This window comes from Varanus komodoensis, unplaced genomic scaffold (assembly GCF_004798865.1).
Source record: "Varanus komodoensis strain SLA01 unplaced genomic scaffold, ASM479886v1 scaffold19, whole genome shotgun sequence".
NCBI lineage: Eukaryota > Metazoa > Chordata > Lepidosauria > Squamata > Varanidae > Varanus > Varanus komodoensis.
The window spans coordinates 7,249,667-7,275,889 of NW_025335550.1; the positions used below are offsets into that span (position 1 = coordinate 7,249,667).

Consider the following 26,223-nt stretch of genomic DNA (forward strand, 5'->3'; position numbering starts at 1 on the left):
GAGATGCTGTGGGTGGCTTGCTTGCTGGCTCTCTGCCTGTCAACAAGCTCATGGCAGCCATAGAGAGAAAGGGAATGAGGAGCAGGAGCAGCTGGTGACGTGGGTAATGAGAAGGTAGACTCACTGATGGAAGGGACCCATGGAAGGTGCCTTGTCCTCGAAGTATGGAGAAGTACTGCCACATTCTCTATGAAGCACGACTATCACGGCTTTCCCAATGAACCTTGGGAATTGGGAGACTTGTGCAAGGGTGAGAAGATCTCTTCACCTTCATAGTTCTCCACTTCCCAAGGCATCCTGTAGAGAGGGAATGCCAATTGATCCAGCTTGTTCGGAATGCAGAAATGAAAATTAAGGCCATGGTGGTTTGTGGAAATATTTCAAGGAGATATCCTTCTTTTTCCCTTGTTGCTTTAATGCAGAAACAGAATACAATGAAAAACTCTTAGACAAGCACTCTCTTCAAAACACTGTTATTTGAAGGCCCTGAAGTATTGGCGGAACTTGTGGGGATATAAGGAAATATGTGAATGAGAGAAAAATGCTGGTATGCAAGATGGAGAGATAGGGCAGCTGGTATCCATCTTCAGCTGGTTACTGGAGGGCAAGGAAGAAATTAGTCTCACAGCACAGTTGAAAGAACACCTGGGCTTTTACCTGGGGCGCTGATTCACTCATGAACAAATTTATCTTTGTTTCCTTCCCAAACACACCTAGGAATTATGGAACGACTTGTTTGTGTCAAGCAGGGAACAGAATCCAACCCAAACCTAAACCTCAAACTGGCAAATCCCTCACTATTGTTCTAGAAGTTATTTCATAGAAATGGTTAGTAGCTCACATCTCCACCCAAAGGATCCAACTACTGAAGTCCTGGGATTTGGTCCTGTGTACGTTTCAGGTGATGAATAAAATGCCACAGTCTTGGCTAAGGAGTGGGAAGCTTTAGTCAGAAAAATGTTCTGGCTGTAGGAATGGAGACATCTCCTAAACATTTTGCTGCCTGAGGTGAAGGCCAAGATGGTACATATGTACAGAGCCCAACCAGAAAGCCAATGGGGCCTTGTCTGCTACTGCAGGTGAATGTGGGAAGGAACAGAGAAAGGGCATAGCAAACTTTTCAAAAGTGTTCCAAGCTTTTGCAGCTGCTCTCTGCCCTCAACATCTGCTGCCCAGCTGCCCCGCTTCGCCTGAGGGTAGGGCAACTGGGCATTCTTCATGGGCTCGACTGGGTTTACCTTTGCTTAGACACATAAGCTAGCAAGGCAGATGTCCATTCTCTTGGCACTTTGTGGCTGGACTTGACATTGCTGGCCAGCCCCTTCCCAGGCTCCAACCACAGCCTTTTTGCTTTCCCCTACTTTGGAAACACTGAGACAGAGTGAGTCAGAAGGGGTCTCCTGGGCCATCTAGTCTGACCCCCGGCTCCAGCCGGCTCTGCTTATGACATACCTACCATGTGCATGTCCAGCCTATCCTTAAACACCCTCACCGATGGGGCTTCAGCCACCTCCTGTGGAAGCCCATTCCATACCTTAGGAGTCCTAACCATCAGGAAGTACTTCCTGGCATCCACCCTAAATCTTGGTTCCCTGATATGCATTTTCTGAGGTTTAGCCACTAATAGTAAGAGCTTTAAACTAAAACCTCTGGATTTGGACCCTCCACAGTATTGTGGGTTCCAGCCGGTTGCCCAGCATAGAATTTGGCTCATGTGCCTAAAGAAGTTTAGCACCCTGTCCTTTCTCACTGCACTGCATCTGAAGATGAATTCAAAGCTTCCTGTATGCATCCACAGCTGCACAACAAAGGATGTTTTTCAGAGTTTTGCAGTCTAAAATGTACAAAGCAAAGAAAGGAAGTAGCATCTTTACTTTCTTAGGAGAAGATGCTACTTTTCGCCATGTTAGCTTCGGGGCAGTTACCAATCAGAGCCATCCAATTTTAAGAAAACACAAGTCTGTTCTCAAATTCTAACTGGGAATCTGAGAAGCTGTTTGAAGATTTTTATTAATATTACATACATTGAACAGAACCCCATTCTAGATGTATGGATCATCAATAATTGCCCAGCTTGCCAATTGTTCCTTTCTAATGTATTTCAAGATTCCTTTCCTCCCACTCTTTGTTTTTTCAGTTCATGTTGTCATTCCATGTTGAGGTTTCCTCTGAAAAGATGGAAATTCTTTCTGCTAAGTCTTTCAAGATAATCCCAACAGGTTTACCTCCTCAGGTAGCGTTATGCTAGCATCTGCTTGGTCACATACTCATGATATAGTGCTCCATTTTGGGACCATTCTTCATTTGCATGTTGCCTGCATGCCGAAGACATATATTTTATCCCTCAATCAGGTCATATCGGCACATGAAAGACACTTCCTATAAATTCTTTACTACAGCTTGTGATTCAGGAAATATTTTATGGAAGACATATTTTAGGTTGTCCATCCTCTGATTTCCCTCAGAAACTAATAAATAATCAACAAAAATATGATTAAAGGCATGACTTGTGAACTCACATCTAGAAAGGGAGACTAGCTGGTAGAAAAATCTTTCTGATCCATATTCGTTTATTCTTAGAAACAGAATTCTAACGTAGGCTTTCAAAAACCTGATGAAGGGTTTGGCTAAGTTTTGACATCAGATTCACATCCTCAGAATAACTGTTGGAATAAAGTGAGGAAAGAGTTTGGATCTTGACATTACAGAAAGATGAAGTGGAGCTTAGTAAGCCAGAAAGGCAAATTACTTGTCCTTAATTGGAATTTCCTACAACACCAAGATATATAGTCAGTTTTCAATTGGATGTCCACCTGAGATTGCCTTTAACCCTTTCTAGGCAAAATTGTAGACGTTCATAAGGATTTTTTTATGAATAGTATTCTATATAAAGTATTTTAACCAATAATGCATTGTGACCACCAGCCCTCTGCCCTTCCTGTGTGCAGCAGAAGATCCTGGTGTACGTGACTTTGGTGAGGAAAAGGCAGTCAGTCTGGGACCCTCTCAGTTGGAGGGCAGAGCCCTGCCATTGTTCTCAGACTTAGAGGTGAACTCCTTAGAAGAACTTCCATCTCAGCCTTGCAGAAGTCTCAGGATGAAACGTCAGATAATCACCCTTTGACATTCCAGCCAGCTGCTGCAGGAGAAGTGGAACTAATCACGGTGCAGTTCTAACCCTACAGCTACATTTAGATTTAGATTTAGCAACTTGCTAAAGCAACATCTGCCTGTTGCAGAATGAAAGAGTTCTAGCAGGATCCATTTGGAACTATCCAAGGTTCTGAAGCTGCCCAAGTTCTGCAGACGAAGGAAAGGAAGACCAAACTAGGGATAAATGGACTCCATAAAGGAAGCCACAAACTTGAATTTAGAACACCTCAGCTGGGATGTCATGGGCAGAACATCTTGGAGGACATCCATTCATAGAGTTACCATAAGTCAGAGATAACTTTGCAGCACATAACAACAACAGGGTCTTGTTTTCTTCTTGCCCTGTTCGGCCTGCCATTGGATGCTTCTTTTGGAAGTCTCAAGGGACCACAGAATGGGAAAAATAATGGTTCATGTTGATTGTAAGAAGAAGGATTCATGTCTATTGATGAACAAATGAATGAATCTTTAGAAAAGCATTGCATTGGTAGAGATAAATAAATGCATGCAAAGCAATATAAAAATACGATGATGGTCCACTCACATACAAGTTGCCCACTTTATGCTGCAGAATTTCAACTCAGTGCATATTATTTTCAAAAATGATAGCAATTAAAATTCTCAAAATTCTCCATATTCTAGAGGGGAAGAACTTGCAATTTAAAAAAAAATATGAACTAACAGATCCATTCAACTTTAGCTCAGATGCACCCCCTCTACAAAGAGAGGATAGACCAGGTTTGAATGTGAATATCCAATATGGAGTTCCACATGCGCTTAGACTGAATCCCTGGCACATAAATGGTAGTTTTAAAGCCACATGTTCTAACATGCATTCAAATCAAATGTGAAGGCGGCTGCACAGAACTTCATGAAATCACAGCAACGGTGTTGAACATATCTGGCATCTTGTTACGATGGGCCATCACCACCTTTCCTGTTGAAGTGAAGATGTGAAAGGGATCACAAATCGGCAGATTAGATCATAGAATTGTGGAGCTGTAAGGGGCCATGAAGGCCATCAGGTCAACCCCTGCTGTTTCCGGTCCCCAGTTTCCACCATCTCACTCATTGAATGTCTCTAGCATGGGAGAGCACACCACCTCTCTAGGCAACTCCTTTGCAACAGGGACCTATTTTTGCCAGTGTTGCTCTATCAGACCCCCATATACCTCAGTGGCCCTGTATCTAATCATTAGCACATTCATAATAATAACCCCCTGCCCCCGGAATAGCTAATCTTAGATAACATATCAAATTTACAGATCCTTGGAAGCAATTTTCCTTCTGTAAGAACTTTATTTGTTCTCTGCTTATTTTCTGCAACACCCTGTGTCTTTATCTGTCATTACATGGCAGAGGAGAGTTTTCTGAATCACATTTATTAAGTACCTCACATGAGGCTCGTTAATGAACAAAGCAATTGAATCATCACCATTTTGGATTGACAATGGTGGGAGAAGAAACCAAGTTGCACTGCTTTTGCCACAGAATGATGGATAAAATCCTCTTTGAACACCCAAGAATTTTTTTTTTTTTAAGCCCGCTCAGAAAGGTTGCATTTATATTTGGCTTTCTAGCCCCCTATCCTGACCTTCCAATTACTTTATTTGAAACAGCACTGAGGGTATAATAAAACTGGAGGTTGTCTCTCGTTTGCTTTATTCATAAATTAAAGCTGTTAGCTTGGTGAGGTGAAAGTAGAGGCAGGGTGTTCATTTCTGCAGCACTGACGGCTTGTCAATAGCACTGCTTTTTAGTTTGTTCTAGTCAGCACTTGTGTTCATTTTGTTGGGCCGTTGGGAAATAAATACAACAAGATTATACATTTGGAAATACCACAAGAGTTCATGGGGAAAGGAGGGAGGGGAAGTGGGGTTGAAAGAAAGAAAAAGAAAAGCAAATGATAAATTATACACTGGGTAGAACGTGACATGCTATCTTGCGCTATTAACAACCAGAGATAATTGCAGTGAACTGTAATTGCAAGTTTTGCAAGTTACAGTTCGCAGTGTCCAACATCAATCTTAATAGGGAACAAAGCAATTTGTATTAAAACTTAATTCGCTTGGTAACTTTCTGCTGTATACAAGAGAGCTAACAGATGTAGCTTTTCAAGAAGTTCAAAGGCACCGGGAACATGGAGAGACATGCTAATGTAGCAAGCCGTGGAGAAATATTGCATTACGGCTTGTAATGAAAACAAATGTATGCCATTATATCGTAGTTTGTGTTTATTTAATAAAATATATACAGTTTTCACGTCGAGGAATTGAGTGTCCCTGAATGGGAATGGCTTCACACATCAGACAGGGAAAACCATCGTGCCTCCTGTGTATAAATGAGATTTCTACTTATTGCTTCTATATTACATGTTTAATGTAATGGTATCGGCTTTTTGATGGAACGGAATGTGAAAATGGGGCGGATGAGTCTTTGATTGGAATTCCTCATATTTAAAATTGCATTCTGAAATAATAGGATGTGGCTGGAAAAGAAGGAGGCCCGTTCTTTTGTCTGTGGTGTGTCATCGCCACATATGTGAGTTATCGATGGAATTAGATAAGCTGAAAAATGGCCAGTTGACAGTCCCGTTCCAGCCCCAAGCAGATGGGGAATCCTTCTTTATGTTCAGATTTTGGCCAGTTCTGTTTTCACTGCCATCCCTTCACTCTCGCATTATATGGTGGCTAGCGCATGCTGGGAAAAAGGACCATGAGTGTGAAAAAGAGCAACCTTTCCCAACCTGGTGCCTGCCAGATGTTTTGGAGCTCCCTGAGTCAAGGGTACTCTGTAGGGCAGATGTGAGTGGGGGGAAGTTGGCACCTGAGCCATCTTCCTGTACATCTTCCTGAGCTCATGGAGGAAAAACAGAATGTAAATATGAAGCACCAAATACAAATATAAAAGTTATATGCTGGAAAGAATGTCTTGCAGTGAGACCTTGAGGTCTACATGAAAGAGGGTCAACTTTTCATGAGTTTGGCTCAACACAATCAGCTGCCAAACTGGACATAATGCAGAGAATGAGCACGTCACCTGGGCTTCCTCCCAGAGTCCTTGCTAACGGCAGTCCTGCCATGCTCAGGAGCGTAGTCTGCTCTGCCAGATGTGCTCCAGCCTGGACAAGGGAGACTTTGCATGCTAGGGACATGCACTAGTGACATCCTGGACACTAATGTGTTGTCTGTGGGGCCGCCTTTGAAAAGGGTCCCAAAACGTCCCAGGATCTTAAATGCAAATCACTGTAGTATAGAATTCTCCTAATCAGAGTTCCAGCCAGACAGACAGGTCTTTGTCTGGAATATTCCATCCCATTTCCCATCTCTCATTCTCTGCCCAATGTGTGGTTCATTTCACTTTGGGCTGGTTTGGGTTTTCATCCATGGGCTTCTTCCACCGTAGAAGTTTCCATCAGTTTTAATGGGCCCTAATTAAAGAAGTACAAGGTTTCCTAGAGAGAGAAGCAGGGACTTGATTTGATTCTCAGAGAAACACCAAACTATGCTGAATTTATTCATCAGAAACAAATCACTACCCACCCATTTCAGAGGGTCTGAATAAATCCAGGAATGCCAGGCATTATCAGAGAAACACACAAGGGGATCATCAAATCATTTCAGAGAATAAACACTCAGGGGATTGGATGAAGAGAAGTTTGGCTTATTAAATCAAGTTCTAGCCCTTCTTTTCTTCTTCAGCTTGCTCAGATATTTGCCATACGTTCTACGAAAGTAAACATTGGAAGGAAAGTAAGCCACAAAGATTTTCCTTTCCCTTTTCTGGAGCTCTTTCTGCATTGCAACGGGAGAATCAATACAAATCTTTGCAGTAATCACATATTGATTTCCCTAGAATATAACCCCATTTAAAACATTTTTTATCCCTAAGAAAGGAAGACTGGAGGCGATTGGAGAAGGAAGAAGGTTCCCTTGACCCCACATGTGGTTCAAAATTGATTAAGAGAAGCTGCATTAGAAGAAGGAGAAAGGAAGAGAAGAAGAAGAAAAAGATAGAGGGTGAAGGAGGGATAAAAACTTAAGGTCACGGAAAGTTTAATGAAGTATATATAGGTAGACTCATGACTGCATTTGTATTCGGGCTGGTTTTTTGGTTTTGATTTTTTTCTAATAGAACACACTGTTGTCTGCTTAATAAATGCCTTCTCATTACCGTCTTGAGGAATGTGAATCCCCTACAATGAAGGGTTATTTCGGATGCAATATTCTGTGCCCATGTTTCCGGGGTATGAGTTCATGAGCATTACCTGGAGGTCCATGATATTGTGCCATCCAGATCTATGGGTACTTCCAAGCAGGAAGCTCTCAGCATTAACATTTAGGGTTCCACCACAAAGCCCCCAGTTTGGATGGCTTTCACAGGGGATTGGACAAATTAATGGAGGAGGAGGAAGCCATCTCTTTAGCAAGTCCTGATGGCTCTGTTTCCTTCCATATCGGGGCAGTGTGTCTACAATTTGCTGAAGAAGATGCCCATAGGTCCATAGGTTGCCTTCAGGAAGCTGCTTGACCATTGTGAACAGAATGCTAGACTAGATGGCTCCTTGGTCCAATCCTGCATGGACCTCCTCACATTCTCAGAATGGTGCTGAACAGTAATCTCTGCCTTTTTTTCCTTAATGGGTTTTCTATGGTAAAGAAAATGATGGAAGAGGAAGCGGAAGAACATGGGAGAGCTGTGAGTGGGAGATGACAACACCTGGGTACTCTGTAAAATTCCACGGATGATGCAAGGCTAGAGTGTCATAAACCTTGTCTAGAAGCAACCTAACTAATCCTTTCCATGCTTTGAATTGACACAACTCTATCCTCCTCCTCCTCCTCCTCCTCCATCAATCATCATCAAACTAGATGTTTAAGCATATCTGTAAGTGGTTTAGCAAGAGATCCAAATGCATTCTAAAACACATTGGAATGCATTATAGCAACTACAGATCATTAAAACCAAATACAAGGGCACTGTGAACCAACTAATATAGGGCACTGATCCCATCTTCAAACATGTCCTTCAACAAGAATACTGAACTCAGTGCTGGACCAGCCATATCTTTGGACTGGATGGGCCTTGGATCTGATGTGCATGGCTTTTTCATAGCCCTTCCTGTAAGAGGGCACTCGGAAGATAGGGTAGCCATCATGGGGAATCAGTATCCTGACTACCTACCTACCATGCATCCATGTTATGACTTCAAAGGAGGAATCACCAAGATTCTGGTCCCCAGGGATAATTCCTGGAAAGGATCCATGGGCTTCAAGCTGTGAAGCAGGGCATTCCATCCCTCTGTTTATGGGGCCTCTGAAGGAATGGGCTTTGCACTCATTGCCCAGGGCACTAATTGATCTGCTGGATAAGGATTGGAAAGGTTGCCTTAGGCTACTGGCCCATTTTGCTTAGGACCATTAACAGTGAATGGGAATAGCTCTTTAGGGTTCCAGGTACCAGCCCCTTCTTGGAAATTCCAGGGACTGAAACTTGGATCTTCAGCATCCAATGTATCGGCATCACCAATGCACTGCAGTTCATCCATTATATGCCGCTGTTTCTTTTTTCCCTCTTTCTATGGCAGTCTGCTCTTCTCCCACACAAAGTCTCCCTCCCTCCCTCTCATTCAAAAGAAAGGTACGTCAATGTATTCAGAGCATCTCAGTCTTTCAGAAGTGGATTGTGGTCCATTTTTGATCAGGGGACTTACACGCCTTGTGCAGCTCACAAGCCTTATGCCTTATTTCTCAGCATCACTTAACTGCCCTTTTCATGAAAAGGAAGTGCTACTGACTCCTACAAAGAGCTTGCAGTATGAAACAACAGGTGGTAGGTTTGAAGCAACCACAGGAAAAACTGTAAGAGGAGATGTCATTCTCTCCATCCCTGTCAGGATTTTCCTGTGATGAGTTTGAACAGAACTGGACTATATGGAGTGATCTACTGGGGATATTTGAAGGTACTCCATCGCATGAGCCCAGTCCCTTAGAGCCCGAGTTTTCTGTCTGCCTTTCTATGTTTGTGCACCATCTAATAATTTGTAGCATTCTCCAGTTGTCTTCCATAGGGATTCTGCACTTTCAGCTCCAGGGGCAAAATCAATTTTGGAGAGACCCTTGGGAGCTCCAGGCCTGTGATGAGGGTGGCCGAAAAGACAGGATGAAAGGAAAGAGGGGCAGGGCCTGAAACCCAACACAAGTTAGCTTAGAGTGCATCCCCCTGGTAATTAAGCCTTGGGAAAGGCATTTCAGCCCTTTGGAAAGGGGAAAACAAACTGCATAAAAGGTGAGAACCTGTCCAGTGGCTGGGACAGGGCTGTGGTCATCCAAAGACCCTCAGGAGGACTACTTGGATCTGGCCCCAGGACCTCGGTTTTCATTAATCAAAAGAAATAGCAGCAGTGTGGGGGCCCTGAATATCATTTTAATAACAAACTGAATTTGCAAGAGAAGATTTGGTCATTTCGATACCTGGGCCCTTACCTGTCCAGGATGTCGTCCTAGCCATCACACTCTTCTTGCCCATAAGCTCCCAAAGTCAGTGGCTTGTGAACTTCCCCTGCAGGGTGGGAGGAGCAGAGATCAGTGCCATGGGATCAATTAGCCTTCTGTAACAATAGACAATTAGCATTCTATAACAATAAGCACTACCGATCCTTCTCTTAAGTTTTTCCCCTCATGCTAATGTATTATTGACTACAGCAGTCTCGACGTGCGTGCACTTGTAGACTAACCCTCCATTAGAGCATCTTGTCTCAATACTTTAAATGTTGCTTAACAAGAAAAATATGTCAATAGACAAAGAAAGCTTTCATTTTTATGCTTTCAACTTGAGCAAACCGCTCCGAGCGGAGCTGTAAATTACCCCCGAAGAATGCAGAAGCGGGCAAAAGAGAGAACAATTTTAGTGACATCGGACGTGGCTGGCTTAGTAATTAGTCACATTTAACAATATATTATTTTTATCTCCTCTCTGCCCCAGTGTCATCTCCACCCCTTCCAGCTCCAAGTGAGGCTCACCTCCTTTCCCCATAAATCAAGCCTCGGTTTTGTCAGCAGGTTATATCTATCTGTTATTTAAGGAAAATTACTAAGTGAACTCCTTGTTCAAAAATTTGGGTATGATGCATTGCAGGATGGGAGGGCCTTTAATCGGGCACTCCTCCACCCGGGCTTTCCAGTGTGCACTTAGGGGGAAGGGGCTGGTTGGATGGGAAGAGGATTTAACTGGTGTTTGCTCAGAGGGCCCTTGCAACAGTCCCTAGCGGTTCTTGTCATCGCTTGGGCTGCACTGCCGGGATCAGAACCAGGCGACAGTGCCAATGCAACACTTTGCCCGAAGCGCCTGTCAACTCATGACAGATGGGACAAATCTTAATGCTTTATCAGAACATTCATCTCCAATCTTGATTAGTGAACCTATTGAATTATGATTAATTCACAAGAGTGCTGCTGACAGATAAGGCACTTTATCTGACAACGTGTGTAGTAGTTTCGTTTGCCCTGAAGCGAGGCAACATACTGTGAATGAGCGCTGAGCTGCATTGGACCCTTTTTTGATTTAATGTAGAGGCCGGGTCGCAAGAGTATGGCTTCACACTGCAGAGGAAAGGCGAGAAACCAAGGCAAAGGGGATTAATAAAAGAGGGAGAGTACGAGTGTGAGAACCTATGGAGCTCCCTGGGTCCGTAGGCCCATCTTATGGAATCATGGAATCATAGAACAGTAGAGTAGGAAGGGGCCATGAGGGCCATCAGGTCCAACCTCCTGCAGTTGCAGGACACCGAGTTACACCACCCCACACAGATGGCTGTCAGATTTCTTTTTGAATGTCTGTAGTAGAAGGAGAGCCCACCACCTCTCCAGGCAGCTGGTTTCACCGTCAAATATTTATCTTGTTTGGTACCTGGTATTTGACTACCATGGATGATCTAAGCCAGCTTCCTGGGGAATCCTGGATGGCCAAATTTGGCTCCTGGCTCTGAGTTTATACACCCCCCCCCCCCATATTATCCTTCTATGGCAGGAAAAGAAGAGTATGGCCTTCCAGATGTTGTTGGTCTTCAACACCCGTGAACCACCAGTCAGCATGACCAATGGTGAGGAAAAGGGATGTGTGAAGAACACATGTTTGGGTAGGAATTTGCCAGGCCAGGCTTCCTGGACGCCAGCCCACCTTCTCATGGCTGTGAGTCCAACATTCTGGACCCATCCTGGTTCCCACAGTGCTTGCCAGGACTTGAGCTCGAGGACACAAATGCTATGCAAGCAGCATCCCTATTCTAGAGATGATGGGGACTGAATCAGGGCTTTACTACAGACAAAGTTTGAATCATCTAAGTAGAGATAACCAGGCCACTAGTCTGTTTCTAATCTCTCTTGCATTCCCATGTGCTCACCCCTAAATCCATTCTATCCTGTAACTTCATTAACCTGCATTTTTTTTTAAATAAAAGCCCAAAATCTATGTTCCAATTGGCATATTCATATGAGTCTTTAAACAGATTGTCTCTTGAAGCCCAAATTATTTCAGAAAATGTGTTGTTGATGATGATGATGAGTCTGAGAACTTTGTCTTTGATAAGTCTGATGGCTGAAAGACAACTAAGTCCTCCTCTTTGTTAATCTAGGAGGTGCAATTCAGAGGTAATATGTGGTGTAAACCCATTCCAGTGGATGTGACATAATTTTGGTAGCTAAAAGACTAATATTACAATATTGGAAGTTCAGACAGTAGCCTCCAATAACACTGGGCAGAAGACTTGGGAACAGTGTCAACAGTAGAACAGTTAGTCTTTTGACACGGGCTAGAAATGGATACATGCATGGCTATTCATAGCTATCTTATATATTCATTAATTATATTTATATCCCACCTTTTTCCTTCAAGGAACTTGAGGAACCTTCATAATCCTTTTCTTCTCTATCTTATGCTCACAACCCTGTGAGATAGGCTAGGCTAAGAATGAGTGACCGGCCCAAAGTCACCCGATGAACTTCATGGCCAAGTGGAAACTAAAGCTTGGCTCTCCTAGGTCCCCAGTCCAACACCCTAATTACGCTACACTGGCCTATTCACAGTATATAAAAATGTGAAGTCTAATGGAGCTATTCAAATTTCATGTAAGAAAAAAGTGTTGTGTTTACTGCATTTCCTTTTCTATTTTTTTGTTTTTGTTTCAATTTAATGAAATTCACAATAACAAATTAAAGCACAGGGGAAATGCCCCATTCACTTCAATGGGGCTGCTCAATATTTGACATACATTCCAGGGCAGTAGGTGCTGGAATTTGCAGAAAAGCTTTCCCTACCACCAACCCATGGCCTCTGACTGCCATGAAGTGTTGTGCTTCTCTCTAATTCGGCGAGGAATAAAACTGCATTGTAATGTTATTTAAAAGGAGACTGTTCCCTGTTTCTCAGCAGCTGGTGCCATTCCACGGGATGCCGAGGTATTCAAAAAACAGGGTATTACCAAGAAATAATGTTCTCCTTTTCAGGAGAAGTTTACTCCAGAGCGCTCATTGCCACCATTCCACAAGTCAATTTATTACGTGTCCCATGCTTTATGACCTTGTCCCGAACCCATGCATGAAAACACCCACATTTTAGCTCTCCCGTCTGTGCTTCTGAGTGCTGAAAGGTTAAAAGCTGTGTTGCAAAGTCCTCCGGCATAAAAGCACTTCAAGGCGAAAGTTTTGGGGCCGCTCTAAACGAGCGAATAAAATTCAAGGTGTTTATTTCCTAACTGCTAAATGCAATTTTTATACTATGTGGTTTTATTCCAACATACACTTCTGCAACTAAAGAGGTTCTGTTACCAGTGTATCTGCCTCGGAGTGTTAATAAATGCTAAATGCAGAGGGAAAGTTGGGATAAGTCTCCAGTTGGGTCACATTTTCCATTTTAAACCTGGATCTGAATTAGTTTATGAATCTGAAAGAGGGTGTGTGGGTTTAAAGAAGGAACGCTCTGTCCTTCACACAAATCCCCAATATGAAAATAGTGTTGTCTCTCTCCTTTTACTCTGTGGATACATAAATAGAAACATGTCTTTGTGCTTTTATTTGGTTGTGCAGATAGATACTCCCTTAACTCAACATTTTATCCTGAAGAGCATTGTTTATCCTAAAGATCTCAAGGTACTTTGGAAAAGCAAATTTCTGAATATGGAGGAATTGCTTTCCTTACTACTGAAATGCATACACTTCTTAGAGAGGACTAGTGGTACTAAATTCCCACAGACAGTTCTTACCACCATGAGGCTGAAGATCATGAATAGTTATCATTATTCATGATAATATTCTTGCTTTCTTATTTAAGGAAGTGTTTGGCTGATTTGATTTAATTTAATACTTTTATATTTGTTATGTTTTTTATCTTCCAATTCCCAGTCCGGTACTTTGAATACCACACCACACTGTCTTTCAAACATCTGAAACTTAAGTATTTTAGAGTATGCCTTCTACTATCTGCAATCAAATTGTAAAAGAACTAAGATATAGTTAAAATTTAGGAATCCAAGTGTATGTAATTGTGTGAAATTTAAAAAAAAAGATTAATATATGATGGGATATTCAGTACTGTTTCTGAAATATTGGCCTAGCTCTGATTGCATCTTGGATGTTACTGCATTCCCATTATACTTCGTAAACCTGTGTACATCTACTCAGAAGTAAACCTCATTAATATCAGTGATGTTTAGTCTCAAGTAAGTGGGTATAGAAATGTGGTTGGAATGACTATTGTGGGATAAGACTTAGCGGAAAAAACATGCTTTAGACCATTGGCCAGCTTCCGACAGAACCAGGTGAATGTTGGATTTCTCTTCAGGGCTGATGAACTATACAGGAGAATCACAGTCTGAACTAATGAAGCATCTCCTGTGTCTCCCAGAAAGCGTACTTGCAAGATCTTTTACCGGTTAAGTCTGAGGTACTCTGTATTAGCTATTCTGAGATCCTGAGTACTCATCCTTGCCATAGAAACTTCAAATGTGCTGGTGAATCATAAGAATTCCGGAAAAATAATGAGTAGGATCACTCACAACTAAAGTAATCCCTTCACTGTTGTAATGCCCTTTCATTTCAAATTCATAGAATTCTTTTCCCAAGTAGAATTACATGTGAACTGGACCAAAGTTCATCCATCTTCCATCCTGCCTTTCATCCTGACTCTTATTACATTCATCCTGCATCCCATTGCCTAAGTGAAATAGATATGCACGGCTTGTGGGACGGTGGAGGTTTTAATTTTAGCATGCACTGATTGGCTGAAATTGGCTTTTGCCCCAGTCATTATGCAAGATGCAGTCTGGAGAATAGGTTCTCCTCTTACAGACCACTGTATACTTTGAGCAAGCTGAAGTTTCTCCCACCGTCTGGTTAGCTCTGAAACGTTTTGCAGTTTGGGGATTCAGTTACTGTATGGATTAGGAGGCCAAAAAGATTGCTGCACCATACAGAGAGGCATTCCTGAGGATGTACAGATTTTTTATCCAAAGATCGACTAAATCTTTCTAATAAAGATTTAATAAATTCCACATGTGTTGATGTTCGGTCACCTGTGCATGGGGTCAAATGTTCATGAGGAAGAAGTCTAGTTTGAAATGCCTCAATGGGCTGACCTCCACTGAGAAAGGCATTGCGTAGGCTCAGCTTCTCCTTCACTCCTGACATGGATGGACATTATTCCATTTGCAACGGTCGAGCCCAGAAGGACTAAATGGCCTTTTTTATAACATGTTTCCGCAATCTTCCCAATGTAAAATTTCATCACTTCTGGATTTTCCCACCCAGGGAACATCCAGACACCCACACAATGTATTCTATTGTTTGCATCTTTATTGTTCCGTCATCATAGAGGAACAATATAATTGGTTGTTTTTGAGGGCTGCCTCGTGGAGTATTGTGCCTTCGCACCTCCATTTGCAAGGACAGATACTAAGTGCTTTTCATGATTGGCTGAGCGGACAGAACCACACCGATGATGCTACAACTCAGTTTCTCACCCTGGCTGCAATCTGACATCTAGTGACCTGGGAGTTGGGCCCATCCAACTCTCTGGTGCATCCTTCTCAGTGAACAGAGGGTGCTGTCTTAGTCAAGTTACACCTGGACGGCACCTGAGAAGGATGCTTTAACTGGGAGACCTGCACTGAGCAGGGGGTTGGATCCCATGGCCCTCTGGCCCCTTCCAGCTCTATGATTCTTTGCTTTTAGGATTCTGAGAGCACCCGGCAACTGATTCGGCCAAGCAGAGTCAATCCTGACCAGCTGCAGCTCTCCAGGGTTTCGTCTCCCCTCGCCAGAGGCACCAGGGACTGAGCTGGGATGCTTTGCATGTGTGCAACCTTCTCACTATGGTCCCGCACTGGAAGTTTTTCTTTTTCTGCTGCAGCAGGAGGGGATTTGCTTCTCCGATTCATTCACACAACCTCCAACAAGGGTATATTTTCTCCTGGTTTTTCTGTTATATGGCGGGAGGGGGGCATTTCTCACTAGTTCTGCTGCAGGTCTGTTAATGAAAGGGGTGACTCTTCCATGACCTTGGGGTATTTCTGACTTGCTCTCTCTCTCACTATATATATATATATATATATATATATATATATATATATCTGTTATTAGTCACAAAATATTGCTTAGAGAGTATACTCCGTCTGGAAAATCTTGTTTGCATTATCATCCAATCTCTTTTTGAAATGAAAGCATTTGGCTTAGCTGTCTTCCTTTCTTTTCTTTCAAACCACTCCACCCAAATCTCTCCCCCTTAAAAATATGAAAACATGACTTGCTTTTTGAAGACTTGGTGTGATTTACTGTTGCATTTTAAGTGTCTTTGCAGACCCAATAGGGTGCGGCAAAGATGAAATAAAACCATAATGAAGAATTGACCCAACCAGAAAAGCTAATGTGCTAATTCTCTCTTATTCCTTTTCAAAGGGAGCTGTTATATTTGCAGCATTTGGGTAACCTTACAAGTTTATCTTTAACTGACATACGATTAGGAAGTTTTTACACATTCTGAAGAAAGGAACAACATATTGCAATGGCAATTGACAAACATATTGCAATGGCAATTTTCAATAATATGAGTAATCAGATATTTTCCAATTAGCTCTTTAAAAAAGAGAGAGAGAGAGAATCAATTTCATAAGTAGGCTTATTAATAATGTTAAAAAGCTTTTGTAGTATCAATGTATAAAGCAGTTTAGAAGAGATCTACAATTTCCAGTATTAAAAAACATCAGAACTGAAAGGATAGGTCCTTTAATAATTGTCATTAATTCCTGTATCGTAGATATACAGTATGGATTTTAACCTGTTTTCAATCAAGGCAGCAGCATTTGGAAACTTCATCCTACATCTAGAAAGCTGTGTGGACTAGTTGCCTACTTCCTCCAACCTCTTTCCTATTTTTATCATGCTCGGTAACAGAGCAAATGAGCTGCCGCAGGCAGAATATTCCAGGTAAAAATCTTTGCATCACCAGAGTCTTTTTAAGCCATCCGACAGCATCAGGTGATGTGAAAGTCCTCTGTCTGAAACCATGGGGAGCTAGCTAAGCTAGTCAGAATATATCAGCTTTCCCTAACTTCAGTTCCCATCAGCCCCAGCTAGGCTGGCCAGGAATGCTGGGAATTGCAGAGGCGGAGACCAGTCTCCCACCATACAACTTCGTGATGCTACCCCCGGTCCTCCTCTGGCTGGGAGAGCTTTTAAGCAAGGCAAATGCAGTTCGGCGGACAAACATGGACTGCACTGGGAGAAGTTGGGGAGGTAGCCCAGGTCAGATAGCAATCAGGTCGAGCCAGAGTTCAAAAAAGGCAGCATCGGGCAGAAGCCCGAACACACGGCGAGGAGCAAAATCCAGATGCTGGAGCAACAGGACTGAAACTGGGGCTTGTGAAGGCAGAGCCTCTTCACCATTGCCCTCTGGGAAGCAAGTAGAGCTGTGTCTTCCTTTGCAATCGAGCTGTGCTCCCCCAGGGCATACCTCTTGAGGCGGTGCTGCTCCTGGGGGTATGGCGAGTAGACAGGGGGTTGCTCAGCAGCTGCCTCAGAGGCGGAGGGCCCTGCCCTTTGCAGGGACGGACTTGCAGGGTCTCACTTGAGGTCCCAGGCTCCTCCTGGGCTGCTCTGGGGTGGGCTTGATCTCTGGAAGTTCTACCTCCCACTCCCAGAAGACATCCTCCAGTTGGGGCATGGCCCTGCTGGCTGTCCTACTATGAAAAATTTCTCTGTACTTACTTTCTGCACTTGATATGCATGGTACTGTATGCTTCTTTCAGGTCTTTCCTCGCTTCCCTTTTTCCAGACTAAATAGTCTCAAGCATACTTATAGAGGAAGTCCTTCTCTTGGAAATTTTGGTTGCCCTTTTCCATACTTTTCCCAGCACTTTTCTGCATGCAGTAATCATCTCACAGTTCCACAGCCAAGGGGGTGGCAAAGGCTGAGGCCTACACCTCAAGCCCAGAAGTGTGTCACCAAAAAGCCTTATTATTCACCTGTGGACCACTGATTTCTTGAATCAAAACACCTCCTGTTTTGCTGCTTAAAGTAGCTTAAATTATATGCTTGTTCCTTTCCACCACTTTCCTTCCAGAAATCTTTGAGTTGGAGACACTGTGGAGTATTATCAACTACCGGCATTCTTCCCCCTCATCTGTCCCATAGTTGTTTGAACCCAGGTTCTTTTGGGAAATAGCTGATGGTTCACTCCTTCATAGCATTACTGGAATTGTAGTCACATAAATCAACACTTGCAGATCATTTCAGCACCAAATCGCTGCTTTTCCCTGTTGCACAAGTTCTGTTGCCTAAGAATTGGCTTACAGGACTGCAAGATCATTGTTTCTATGGTGCAAGGCTGCACGGAGGGTAAGAAATATTGCCTTTTCTTAGCAGAAGGGTGAAAATTACTAAGTGATAACCATGGTCTCCATCTGCTTGACTGTACCTACCCACTTGTTCTAAGAAGAGGGTGAACTGAATGACATATGGCAGGATATTCCTCATCTCAGCCTCATTCCAACTCAATGATAAGAGGAGACTAATTGATATGCTGTTTGAACCCGGACACATTTGTCTCAAAGTACAAAGGGAGCATTAACAGAGGCTGCATTGTTGTCATTTCTTGGCATGTTGGACCTGAAAGTTACATCGCAAAGTATAAGTTCTCCAGTGCAGAAACAAGAATTGGGGAGAAGAAGCCACTGGCCAATAACACCGTTCAACACCCCCATGCAGAGAACTGGGGGGAGGGAGGCCAAGGTGTTCTGTAGCACTAATGAATATGATACATCACTTTTGATCAAAGCGATCATCAAAGCTGGGGGGGCTCAGTGGCTGCCGCCTGGCTTTGTTAATGGCTCTCCCTGCCTACTTGTCATTGTGCTGCCAAAGTAAAGTGACAAGGTAACCAGATCTAAAGGCCATTTTCCCAGACACAGTCATGCTATTTGAGTTTCCAGGTCATTCTTGCTACCATAGGTGAATTTTTGACCGTGCCATTTGTTTTAGAAAAAGTGGACCCAATTCATAGATGTTAAAGGAATCGTCTCTGGGCTGGATCTCTTCTTGCTGATGCCAGAGTGTTGGACACAGAATAATCAGTTCAAGTTGTGACAAGCCAGATTCAGGCTGGACATCAGGAAGCGCTTCCTCACTGTCAGAGCAACACAACAGTGGGACCAGCTGCCAGGAGAGGGGGGGGGGGGGGGCTCTCCCACACTGGAGACATTCAGGAAGGAACTGGACAGCCATCTGAGTGGGATGGTGTAATGTGGTGCCCTGCAACAGCAGAGGGTTGGGCTCAATGTCCTTCACAGCCCCTTCCAACTCTACTATTCTATGATTCTGTGGATTCAGCTGGGCATGTTTCTTGCCCTTTGCATTGAATAAATCTGTCGGGACTTGTTCTGGGATAGGCAAAAGGAAATGCTTCCTTACCCAAAGCATAATTCATGTATGGAGTTGGCAGTCACAGGATTTGGCAATGTTCCTAACTTAGGTGCCTTTAAACATCAGCTAGACACTGAGACTCAGTCTGTCAATGGCTCCTGGTCATGGTAGTTCTTTGGAACCTTCATGTTCAGAGGTCCCAGAGCAGCTATTATCAGAGGAAGGAGCATGAAGGAGACAGTCATGTCCTCCTTGCTCTGCCTTGTGAGCTTCTTAGAGGTAACGAGTGGCTTGATGTGGGAAACAGGATTCTGGACTAGGTTGACCTTTGCTTTGATCCAGCAGAGATCTTGCTGTGCTCTTATTTCTTAGTAAATGATCAACATGTGTGTGGAATTCCTGGCACTCCACTCCAGCAATCCATACAATCGGCTTTCTGTGCTGCCTTCAGTGTTTTCAGGATGCAAGGGTGTAATTTTTCAGAGCTCCAAGCCAAGCAGGTGGCAGTGAGGATCGCGATGACACCATCCTTCAAGGAGGTTCAGAATGAACACAACTAAAATGCATTAAAATACATTTCGATGAAACATTAAAACCAGTTACGGACAACAGCATTAATGTGCACAAGGCCACTTTCCCAACATCAGAGTTGCTTGCATGCTTTATTGTTTGTTTATTGTGTTCTTGTTGATCTTTCCCCCAATAAGTCAAAGATAGTGCAGACAGTTATCTATCCCACTCCAAGGACACACAATTTTGTGGGCTCAACTACACTGAAGATAGCAAATGGCCCAGGTTCACCCTGTGAATGTCATAGCCCAGTGGAGATATGAACCTGGACCTCCAAAGTACTTGTATGTCACTTGTAAGCACGGAAGCTACACTGCCTGTGAAGAGTGCATGGAAGCCCAACCTGTGGCCCTGCATGTAAGCACTGGAGAAAAATCCATTCCGTTCACATTTTTATTTATTTTATTTATTAAAACATTTTTATGCCGCCCCATTCGCCGAAGCCTCGGGGCGGCTCACATCAATAAATTAAAATAATTATAATATAAATTAAAATATAAATATAAAATTAAAATACAACAGTACAGTATAAAATAAGCCGCCCTGGCCAGATAAAACCAATAATGTTAACAGTTAAAATGCCGCTTGAATAAAAAGGTCTTCGCCTGGCGCCGAAAAACAAATAACGACGGCGCCAGCCGAACCTCTCTGGGGAGCGCGTTCCATAACTTAGGCACCACCGCGGAGAAAGCCCTCCTCCGAGTACCCACCCTCCTAATTTCTTTCATGGAGGGTTCCCGGAGAAGGGCCTCCCCCGCCGATCTCAAGGGGCGGCTGGGCATATATGGATGCAAGTGCTCCTTCAGGTAACCAGGACCCAAGCCGTTTTAATGCCACTTTTGGCATTTTAATGCCATATTTCGCATTTCCAAACCACGATGTGAACAAAACACATCTTCCTTCAAAATTTGCACCTATCCGAATTTTGCATTGGATTTCTCCAGTGTTTAAAAAGCATAATAGGGACAGTAACTTTTGAAACGCACAATATTAGGAATCATGCTGTCAATAGAGTATCTGCTGGGCAAAAAGTCCATGTATGGGAAGAAAATGCAGAAATGGCTATGAATTTTCATGCAAACAGGTATGCTCAGATTTTTTGTAGTGCCAGACTTAAGATTGAAGAAATTCTCAAAAGCTGAGATGCACCAGATTTGAGACTGGGAAAACCAGGATTGGCAGGTTTGTTCATCCCTGCCTACAGGTGGGTTAGCATTCCATTTTTGGTCAGCATGGCCACTGGTCTTCAAGCGTTGGCTGTGCTAACTGGAATGCACATGCAGTCCAGCATGTATGGAAGGATGAGAAAGGCTGCCCAAGATGGACAGCTTGCTTCTTCTGGGTTTTAGAGGCCCACTGAAGCTCCCTTTCCTGATCATTTGCCCCAGCCCCTCGAACCGCCTAGTCCATCCTGTGTCTCATGGTGAGAATGTTCGGGAAGGGCCCTTGTCCAGCTCTGGACGTTGGTAGCACAGCTAGGTTTCCATTTGTATTAAAAATTAGCAATTGAAAGTAGCGACAAGCACGGTTGCCTTTGGCACGTCTGTTCTCCGATGAATGGAAAGGAGCACTTGGACAGAAATCCTTTCAGGAAAAAGAAAGGGAAAACATATGTTAGTTATTGTATTTTGGTGGCTGCTTCGTTAATAACTCTGACATGTCACTCCAATTCTGGTGGGTCTGATAGATTAAACATGAGCCTCTCTTTATTCAAGGTGGTTAAATATTTTGGCTTGCTTTGCCGTCCTAATATTTATTCCTCGCACAGCCAGGCTACCAAAATTGACATCTTCTTTTTAAATTGCTTGGCAGTGGTAATTTTTTTCTCTCTCCCTTAGAATTACCACTGATGTTAAGTATTACTGGCTGGCATCATTTCCATCCCCCTTTTAATTATTCTTGACACTGTAGAGAAACATCTAATATAAATCTGTAATGCCTGCTGATGACAGAATACACGGTTGGAAGACCATGTAATTTCTCCACAATTAATTAAAGTGCATGGAGTTGTTGGTGTGTGTGTGCGCGTGTGTGTTTATCTACCATCCAGATGCCACTGACTGGCTCAAATAATACTGCTGTCAACTGTAAAAAATTAAGATCCAGACCCTAAGAAAGATATTTCGATAGAGAAACCAGATGCCTGGTTATTTTCCTTTTTGGGGTTGTAATCTTATTGGAAGGTACCATTGTTTAACAGCTGTAGCTCTGCATACTTAATTACTCATGTAATTTAGCAAATCTGTCACTGAGGTTGCCCCCCTGGCCAACAAGTGCTAGGCACTTTGCTAGATCTTTTATTTTGATTTGATGTGTTAAAAATGGAATAAGGCTAATCAGTGTTAGCAAGGTTTGACTGCCTCCACCCCGCTGCCGCTGCTACTGGAGGGCCGGGAAGGTGAGATACTGGTACACGCTATTCTAGCAAGTCAATGTTTGTATTTCGGTATTGATGTGCGTGTTTGTTTACAGAACAGTTCAGCCTCGCGCTGGAAGGGTTTAGCTAAGCTGTCAGGCTGATATTAGCAGCTGGGACTGAACAGGGGCAAATCTGAGCATTCATTTTCAAACTGTAAAGGCAATTAAATCCGAACTTTTAAGCAAGGCAGCCGTGGTGATTCTAGCTTGTTTGAGGATGTGTCCATCTTGTTATCTTGATCAAAAACGTTGCTGCTTTATTTCAGAATTGGTTTACATGTTCACACAAGGGCACAAACAATCCATCTGCATGGGATAAAGGAATCTGTCATTTCTGACTTCTCTCAGTTTCTCATTTTATCAACCCTGACTTTGGCCCAACCTGCTCTTATTTTTTGATTTGCTTTGATTCTGTTTTCATACTGCGCAATAGCCAAGGCTCTCTTGGGTAACTAACAAAAGTTAAAATTAAACAAAAATTAAACACAAACAATAGTTAAACAAAATTTCAAATTAATTTGAATGAACAAATCATAATAGCAATTGCACTTGCTATGAGTCAGCATAGAACAATTGCAGCGGTGCAGAATCAAATGGAATATATACAAAATTTAAGAGTTAAATTAGTGGGAAAATACAAAAGTTGTTGCCTGGTTCTGTAAAGAAGACAAAGTAGATGCATTGCACACCTGGGGTGCCACAACCAAAAAGACCGTCCTCCTGGTAGCCACCTGCCTTGCTCCAAAGGAAGGGGCTCCTGGAGAAAGACCCCCGAAGATGACCTCAGGGTCTGGATAGGAATGTATGGGTGGAGGTGATCCTTCAGATAACCTGGCCCCAAGCCATTTGGGGTTTTGAATGTTAGTGCTAGCACTTTGATTTGTGCCGGGACTTCAACTGGAAAAGGTCTGGCGTAATGTGTTCTCATGAGCCAATCCCCCTTAACAGTCCTGTTGTCCTGTTTTGGATAGCTCAAGTTTCTGGATGATTTTCAAAGGCAGCCCCATGTACAGAGCATTGCGGTAATCCAAACGAGAGTTACCAGAGCATAAATAACTGACTGTCTCTGTCCAGGTAGGGTTTGTTTATTTATTTATTTAGAATATTTATATGCCGTCCTGTCACAAAAGCCTCAGGACGGCTTACATAAATGAAATACAATAAAATAAAATATAACATGAATAAAGTATCAACCCACACTGGCTGCAGTTAAAAACACAGGACACAATATTAAAACTTATTAAAATATTGCTGAAATAAAAAGGTCTTAACTACAAGGTTGTAGTTGAAGTTGATATATCAGCTTAAGCTGATAAAAGGTTTACGGTTTCATGTAATAGATTTTATTTGAACAAAATGTTGCAATCAGTGTTGCAATAATACATTTCATACAATGCAAACACAAACTATTTATAAATACATTAAAGAACGCTTTTATTACATAGTAACTAAATAACACTATATTTACCAAAGGCATGCTAAATTTTAGTATAGCATCACTAACAAATAATATGAAACATTATACTTCATTTTAATGACTTGGATGTGCTTGTTTTTTGCTGCAAAGAAAATCAAAATTTGGTACTGTTGGTGAAAGTTCAAAGTATATTTCTGGTTCTGCATTCATTTTATTCCTGTATTAAGGCTAGGTGATCATTATTCCTGGCCATCCAAACCCACTCAAATGAAACCACTTTGGCTTTAAAGCAAATTAATCTGTTTTTAAAGGCAAGTGTGCAAAGGCTCTGAATTAAAATGAATGAAAACTTACCTTGTCACAGACTTCTCTCTTTTGAATGGAACAAAGAAATTAAGATCTTACAATTTCATTGTAATTTTAGGAGTAACTCCCTAGATGACTCCCTTGGAAACCTGGGCTTCTGGGGAACATGGTTTGAATGCCATGGATTTATTGAATGTTGGTTTGCTATTTGGCTTCTCTTGCCATTGAGTGGTTATTAGGTTTGTAGTGTATGAGTTTGTCCAATTCAGGGGTGGGGGAAAAACAGGCCCAAATTTGTGAAAAACCTTTTTCCAAGCTTGGAATTCTTTCTGATGGGTTTAGACTTTTGGCATTAGACTTTTTTTTTTTTTTTTTTTTTTTTTGCAAAAACAGCTCTTCAGTGTTTCTAAAACTGAACCTTTTTTAAAGGTAAGAACGAATTCATGAAAACCAAACTGATTCCATGTATACTATTTTTGTTTGGCCAATGTTCAGGGATTTTTTTAATTATCATGCATAGTTTTAGACCTTCCAAAGTATCTTGATATATCATATTGTATCTGACCAGTAGCTCACAATGTCCCATATAATCTTCCACTTGGCATCTATACAGTTTTGAAATCACAGAAAGCATTTGACTTTTGACATCTCAAAGGCAAGGGTTAATTCACAATAAACATATACCTTGTGTTTTAATCTTAAATTACACCATATATGTAATATTTCACTTTATTCAATGCAAAGCATGTTTTTTTGTTTACTTACAGTGAGGCAGCCTGTTGAATTTATATGTGCCTGGCATGCAAACAAAGGAATTACTTTCTCTTAAAGAGGTGTTTTATGATTGCAGAGAAAATGCAGCATTTTTCATAGGCATGTATATATGTGGCATCCATGTCTCCACTCTGTTATATATTTTCAAATAAAAACAGGGTTACATAGCAGTTATATGATTAGAAAACATTGTAGTATAGGGAGATGCAGGCACAGATGTTCCTGAAACTGGTGAGAAGAGCTTCCTTCTATTTAAGGGTGGAGGGAAGCAGAATTTGTCGCCTTTCATTTCTCTGGATAATCCCAGCATACCTGGAAATAGAGGAGTTGTATAAGTTTTTGACAGCAAGCTGTTTGTCATTGAGACGTTCAACTGACACAGATTCAACCCCCCCCCCCTTCATTATACAACTCAATATGCCTTTTTTCTCCCCTCCCATGCACCTTTCCCCCCTTACAGTTTGGTTATTTGTTGTAATTACCTAGTTCATTTTTGTCTCTAATAGATGTGATTAAGTATATTTAGCACTATGTAATGGGTTTTCTGCCTGGTTGCATCCCAGTTAATATGGAATCCCTCCGAGTGCCTTCTGACAGATGCGCTGAATCCCAGGTTGGGCATGGCCACTGGAGACCTCTTCTGTGAATCGCTAACATTAGGGGAATTAACTCTGTTAGACTAACCAGAAAATCCAGGATGAAATTTGATTATGACTAGATCTTGAATTAACTTTGAGCAGCTCCGAAGATTCCTGGCCTTTTTTGAATAAGGAATGCCTCCTCCCATGCATCCAGACAAGCAGGGGAAGGAAGGAAATTCTCCAGCGTCTGCCACTGTTGATGGAAAGAGTAGAAACCCTGACCATATTGTGGCTACTGATGTAACCTTAGTGTAGTGATTGGGCCTATTCTGCCCACGGCATGCAAGCTCTTAAAAAAACAGAACAGAACAGAATACTCAGCAGATAAAATATATACAGCTCTCTGCTCCATCCCCAACAAATCAGAAAAGCAACACCCAAATATACCTGTAGAATACAGATCAAAGCAAGCTAGTTCGCAAGGTACATTAAAAGGCAAATGAAGATGAGTTCATGCGGAGCCATTTAAGGAGAAAATGTGGAGATATTGGGCCAACAGTGGAAAGTCCCTGTGTCCTGGTTCTTGCTACTTCAATGGACCTCAGTAGCAGCTTTTGGGAGTGATCCTTGGGGCGTGGACATTTGTGGGGGGGGATCCATACGTTTGCATAGATGCAAGCAGGCATTATGTGTACAAGTCCCATTTGGATGGCCTTTCCATTTTACATGGTGAAGACAAGGCATCATCCTGGCTACAGAACAGTGTAGGAATGGGCTCGTGAAATCCCGCCTAGATCAGTGCTCTCACAATTGCTTTTCCTTGGGATCTGTTCCAAGCTGTGAGCCATCAAGCGATCAATCAGGATGTGTGAATCAGTCTCAAATCCAGCCATTATTGATAAAATCATTCTTATTTGTTCTTCCTGTCCGTGCCCTTGGCCACAGCCAGTTGGCCCTGAATCCACAGCCATCTGTCTTATTTTACAAAGGACTTTCCACTATTGAAGGAAATTAAGTCACGGGCAAGAGACCAAGGCAAACGGCTTACCTGTTCTTAGTATTCCTACTACAGTGAGTTGCATTGCATTTCTATTT

At 42.5% G+C, this 26,223-nt stretch overlaps 1 protein-coding gene across 5 annotated transcripts in view; it reads left to right on the forward strand.

Moving 5' to 3' along the window:
* Window positions 1-26,223, forward strand: part of FTO (FTO alpha-ketoglutarate dependent dioxygenase) — a 233,243-nt gene that overhangs the window by 158,273 nt on the left and 48,747 nt on the right. For 2 of the 5 annotated variants that reach the window (XM_044427729.1, XM_044427732.1), the window contains one exon: window positions 2,926-3,807. The exons of 2 other annotated variants lie outside the window; for them this stretch is intronic. In XM_044427729.1, coding sequence (XP_044283664.1) covers window positions 2,926-3,124 — 199 coding nt within the window. In that variant the 3' untranslated portion in view covers window positions 3,125-3,807. Of the gene's footprint in view, window positions 1-2,925; window positions 3,808-7,044; window positions 8,763-26,223 lie in introns of those variants that run through there. One more of the 5 variants, XM_044427730.1, reaches the window with a different exon arrangement.